The 5,961-nt window shown below is 50.2% G+C and overlaps 1 protein-coding gene across 1 annotated transcript in view; it reads left to right on the forward strand.

The window, feature by feature from the left end:
• The window catches only part of Tmod1 (tropomodulin 1), a 76,077-nt gene that overhangs the window by 42,885 nt on the left and 27,231 nt on the right, over positions 1-5,961 (forward strand). The window contains exon 4 of the mRNA XM_021160876.2: positions 1,006-1,125. Coding sequence (XP_021016535.1) covers positions 1,006-1,125 — 120 coding nt within the window. The remainder of the gene's footprint in view (positions 1-1,005; positions 1,126-5,961) is intronic.

The raw sequence follows: 5,961 nt of genomic DNA on the forward strand, positions 1-5,961 counted from the left end.
ACACACACACACACACATACACACACACAGACACACACATACACACACATGTAATCATAAACTATGTGAACCAAATACTGCAGACCAGTTAATTTATAAAGAAAAAAAAATCTAATAGCCGAGAAGTTCAAAAGCTGGCAGCAGAGCGGCGGTGGAGAGTGATGTCTCTTGCTGCGTGCTAACGTGGAGTGGTGGAGGGGCTCACTCAGTGACACAGCAAGCATGGAAGCTCATGTTTCTCTTTTCCTTATAAAGTCACTCGTGCCATGCCAGGAGCCCAACCTCACGACTTCAACTAATCCTAATGACCTCGCCCAAAGCCCCAAAGCCCCACCTCCACATATCCTCAACCTATGAATCTGGGGACTAGGCTCCCCATGCACAAGCATGGGGGACACGGCCAAACCATGTGCAGTTTCCCAGAAATGAAATTAAAGTGTTCATAATGACTTTGAAACTTGATTTTTTTTTTTTTAACGAAAAATTTCCCTAGGACGTTTTCCCTCTTAATGAGCCCTATGATATTTTTTTTTATTTAAGATTTCTTTGATTTTGAATGGTGTGTTTGTAAGTGAGAATGGGAGTGTGAATTTGGGTGTCCACAGAAGCTGGAAGAGGGCGTTGGGTCCCCCGGGTGGTTTTGATTTGCGGGACGTGGGTGCTGAGAATGAACATGGGTCCTCTGCAATAGCAGTGGGCACTCTTCGCCAGGGAGCAATCTTTTGTAATAACTTCTGGAATTCCTTGGTACAGTCTCTACTTGTGGACACACAGTGACCACTCTCATAGCTGCCCTGCGCTGTGCCTCCCTTGCCCACATTTAAGCATGGCCCTTTAAGAATAGAAGGTTCCACGAAGCTAGGTTGCACTCGGGTCACTTCTATCCCTTAATAATCTGGGTGCATTTTATCTGATTTATTCGCTCTCAGATCGGAACCTTTGGTGAAAGGGATTGCAGGCCCCACAGTGGCCACACACCCTGATGGGCACCCTGTGTGTTTGCAGGAAAGATCTGGGTCCCCAAGCAGAAGCCAATGGATCCCGTGCTGGAGAGTGTGACACTGGAGCCTGAACTGGAGGAGGCCCTAGCAAATGCCTCTGATGCAGAACTGTGTGACATCGCAGGTAAGAGACATCAGGGGAGAATATATATCTATGTATATATATATATATATATATATATGTATATATATATATATATATATATATGTGTGCATGCACATGTACATATACATACATACATACATATAAAACCATTCAAACACACCTGGTCACAAAACCATCCATTGTTACCGTGAGACCACTCCCCCAGAGGAATGGGACTGTAGCCCAGGGAGGGACAGGGTGAGAGCCCTGTCCTAGACATTCCCACCAAATTCTACCCGAGTCACCTCATATAAGGCTTGGAGCACACACAGCTGTGCCTGTAGAGTGACACGCCCACGCCTCTTATTTGTCCTCTCCACACTCATGAGCGCTTCCTTCCCGAATCTTCCCAGGCAAGCCTGAGTGTAGTCTGCTACTGCAGACTCTCTGCCACCACGGCTGAGGCCCTGCTCCATGCACCCTGCACCCCATCTCTCTGAGGTTCACTACAGGCTGTAGCTGTCACCCTACCTCCCTTTGCCTGCACTGTGCCCTGACTCAGTAAGTGGGTGGTATGTGGGAATTACTGCAGACCAGTGGCATAGGAGAGGGGAGGGATGACAGAGATGAGCTGGGAGTTGTATACTGTAGGGAGAAAGGCAGGTTGTCCCCAGAGACCCAGTGGGTTCCATGTCTTCAATAAAGGAGAAGGGCAGTGGAGGAAATACTGTTTTCCGTTTGGGACCCATACCATCTGAGTTTCCATGGGCCACCCAGATGGAAGTAGCCATGCATGATAGCCTAGCTTTCTGTAGGAGGTCTCACCTGGACATGGTCAGAGAGGCCAGGCCTCAGGAAGAACACGAGGCAAGCAGAGTCTGGGTTCAGGAATGGAGTGAGGCAGGCCTAGCATGGAGCCCATCAGCCAGTCACATGTGGGAAAAGGAACAAAGGACTGTGAGAAGCCAGGCAGACTGACTGTAAGAGAGCCAAGAAGGCAGAAAGGGTTTCAGGCTGCCCGAGACCGCAGAGCTAAAGCCCAGGCCAGACAAAGCTGCACCCAGTCTGCCAGCCTCTCAGGGTGCTATGCGTGGCTCTCAGTGGCATGGACGTGAGAGGAGGGGCTTTCCTCTGTGGGCAGCACTGCTGGGCAGTGATTTAAACTGTGTACGGGTGATCGGGTGATTGTGGGTGGTGGCAGTGAAAGCCAGATCACAGGGACCCGAGGAGAGATCAGACAGAGCAGGCAGGTAGCCTCTTAGTCCAGACAGCCCTTTCCTCAACAGAAAGAAACTGTGAAGGACAAAGGTGGCAGGATCCAGAGAATGGTTGTCACTCTTAAGCAGCAGTGAAGGGACAACTGGTCACAACAGGAACCCAGCCATGCCTCTCAGAAGCCAGGTTTGCCTCACAAGGCTCAGTGGGTCATGGAAGATGCCAACAGAGCCATACCAGATCCTTTGGTGTGCCTGTTATATTTCAACCACCTACCTTCCCCAACATGTCCCTTGACTTCTGGTTAATCTATGCAACTGAGAGAGTAGATACCTTGCCCTGCCAGTCTCTATTTACTCTCCAGGAGCTGTATTTATCTGGGGCCTCCTCTGAGTCCCTGCATAACAACATTATCCTCATTAGGGCATGCGAGATTAGTAAATGACCGCTGTCAGAGCAGGCTCCTGCCCCAGCATGAGCCACAGCAGAGCAGCCCTCGGAGCTGAGCTGAGCTGAGCGTCTGCGCCCACTCTTGAAAACATTTTCCTTGTTGTTCTTGGCAGACTGTTAGGATCTGTCTAAGATCCCAGGCCCCTGCAATGGCGGGGAAGGATCGGGAGGCTGTGTGTCCACCCGCGTTAACTGACTGTCCTTTGGTGCCTATCATTCTGCTTCAGCCATTACAAGGTAGCAGTGGAACATTTGCTAAGTGACAAATGTGTCCCAGGTGCTGTGTAAGCAGCTCTCCACCACAGCACTGGATTTGTTGACCGTGACAAATCCTATGAAGTAAATTCTATTATTGTCCCCATTTTACACCAAGACACCAGCTGTCCCCAGTGCTGGGAGAGAGTCAAGGGGCTGAGATGATGCCAGGCTTTTGGCCTTGGGTAAAAAAGCAGAACCAGGCAGTTGGAAGCAAGCTGTCCTGAATCGACAGAGGTGTTGGTGTGGCCGGCCCACCAGAAGGTGACAGTTTGCCCAGGAAGGGATAGATAGACTCTAAAGCCCAGAGAGAGAGGTGAGGGGTCTGCAGGCTGCCTCTGGTCTCCATGTTCTTTCCATAAGATGTTTCCACGAACCAAGTCTTCACTAGGTCCCTCACATACGGTCCCAGTTACCCAGCTTTCCTACCCGCTGTGCACCCAGCTGTGGACTTGGTGCTCATGAAAACAAAATTAAGGTGCTGAGGAAACCACTCTGTCCTCACGGAGCAGCGCTACACAGGCCAGTGAGACATGGAATGAGTGAGTAAGAGTGCCACTGTGAGTGGGACAGGAAGAGGGCAAGAGAGGCACTTGGATTAAATGATAGGGTCACAGGAAATAAAGACATGGAAGACACAGTCAAACAAGTGAGGGTGATCTAGGGACAGCATGTTAGGGGAGAGGAAGCTTCAGGTGGGACATTCCGGCACAGTGAGAGCTTCCATCCAGGTCAGGGAGGTGCTTACATAGGAGCCTCAGTACCTGGAGATGTCAGGAGCCTGTCGGAAGCCACAGAACGTGTGATGCACTGACCAAGAGGTCACACAAGAGAGGTACATGGTTGACAGTCCACGCACTAACTCATTGAGTTGATATACATTATGGAACACCCATCTGCTAGGACGAATGGATTCCGTTCTCTGCCCTTGGGGGCTCAAGAGGAGGACAGGTCAGAAATATGTGACTTCTGAAATGTGAGTTCTGCTATGCAGAGCAGGCTCTGGCAATGCAAAGGTCTTGACCTGTGGCCTATGTATGACGGACGCTGGGAGTCAGCTTCAAACTCTTTGAGATTAGCAATGTCTCCTAGACTCACTCAAGGATTTTGTCCCAGCTGGGTTTTAGAAACCCTTGCATTGTGACAGGAATGAGGAAAGGAGACCCACCCTTCCCACCCTTTGGAGGGAGCACCCACCTCCCAAAGGCAATGGGCCAGGCCTCAATGGGCTGCCCTCAGGTCGTCGGTGGCTTCCATGCCTCTAAGCACCCATGCTCTGATTCTGAGACTGTCGAGGAATGCTCCTCACCTTGGAACAGTTTGCCAGCTCCCGGGTTCCGGGCCAGAGCCAGCTTCAGTGCCGGTACCTAGGATGTGAGAACACCGCTCTCAGCCCCCACTCCACCCAGGGTGGCTCGAGCCCCCACAGCTGGAGAAGCCGAGGGTGTGTACTGTGATCACACTGCATTCTGAGTGGACTCACAAACGGAAGGAGCCCTGCCAAGACAGAGAGGAAACTGAACTCAATGTTCTTTTTTAAGAGTTCAAAAATAGTCCTTTTCGAGTTTTGAGGAAGATCTACATTTAAAAAAAAAAAATGGAAAAAAGGAGAAAAAAAAAAGCCAAGTTCCTTGGTGCTAACAATCAGCTGAGACCAAAAAGAAGGAAGCAACAGAAGACATCAGGGTTTCCTTTGCATCGAGCGCTCCTGGGGACACAAAAACAAGCCAGAGAGAAAGCCACGCTGTGTTCGTAGGGCCACTAGGCTGGTAGTGACGATTTTGAGCCCTGCTCTCCCTGCCCCCACTTTTCCTTCCTTTCAGGAACCCAAATTTCCTCTGATCTGCCAAGTTGTGCCCTTCCTTCTTCAGCGCGCTATCAGCACAACAATCTCTTCAAATACGCTCTTAGTCCCAGAATTCTCCAGATGAGGGGCTCTTTTAGACGTTAGAGCTCTTGGTGGCCCAGTAGACACAGTACTTATTGCCTTCTATACTAGGAGCATCTCTGGAGTCACCTGTCAAACCATGTGCCCGGTAGGTGTGGGAGGGTGGTTGACAGCCCGCAGAATGCTTATTCTAGAACTCAGAAGAAGGCTAAAAATGTAAGAATCACTGAGCCACTGCTGAGTCCCTCGGGAAGGTGAGAGTTAGGCGTTCAAGCACACACTGTTTTGCAGATTCGAAACCCAGGGATCCCAAAGAGGAAATGACCTCTATAAGGTCACCCAAAAAAAGTAGTAACAACTCACGCCTCTTTGCTCCTAGTCCCCTCACACACTTCTGTGCCTCTGTCTAATCCCTTCACAGGATACTGGAGCCCAAGCACCAACTATATTTTGCATTCTTACTTTTATTTATTTATTCCCTTACCTCTCTGTGTGTGCTCTCAGTCAAAAACAGACATTAAAAAAAAGTAATATATTTCATATGATCCCAACCTTGGCAAACCTGAGCGCTCTGCTGTGGGGGTGGGGTAGGCAGGAGCACCTCCCTGGAAGACTGCCTCGAAGAGGAGCTATGACTCACCTGCTGACTCAGCCCCCGCTGCTCCCTCAGCCCACAGGGACAAAGCCTAAATTAAAACCTCGAGAGCTGGAAAGGCACCAGCTGCCTCTCTCTTTCTCTCTCTCTCTCTCTCTCTCTCTCTCTCTCTCTCTCTCTCTCTCTCTCTCTCTCTCTCCCCAGCCCTCCGCGGTGATGAGCCGGGGAGGCTAATTTTAGCTGAGAAGATTCCTAGGGGAGAGAAGCAGAAGGGACTTTGAGATCATCTCGTCTTCTGGTTCTCAGTTCCCATTGGGGCACCAAAATCACCTCAAGGAACCAGACATAGTTGGGCATGGCTGTAATCCCAACACTTGAGAGGTTGAGGCAGGAGGATCGTGAGTTCAAAGTCAGCCTGGGCTATATAGCAACACTGTGTGTGTGTGTGTGTGTGTGTGTGTGTGTGTGTGTG

Source organism: Mus caroli, chromosome 4, assembly GCF_900094665.2.
Source record: "Mus caroli chromosome 4, CAROLI_EIJ_v1.1, whole genome shotgun sequence".
In the NCBI taxonomy this organism is placed as follows: Eukaryota; Metazoa; Chordata; class Mammalia; order Rodentia; family Muridae; genus Mus; species Mus caroli.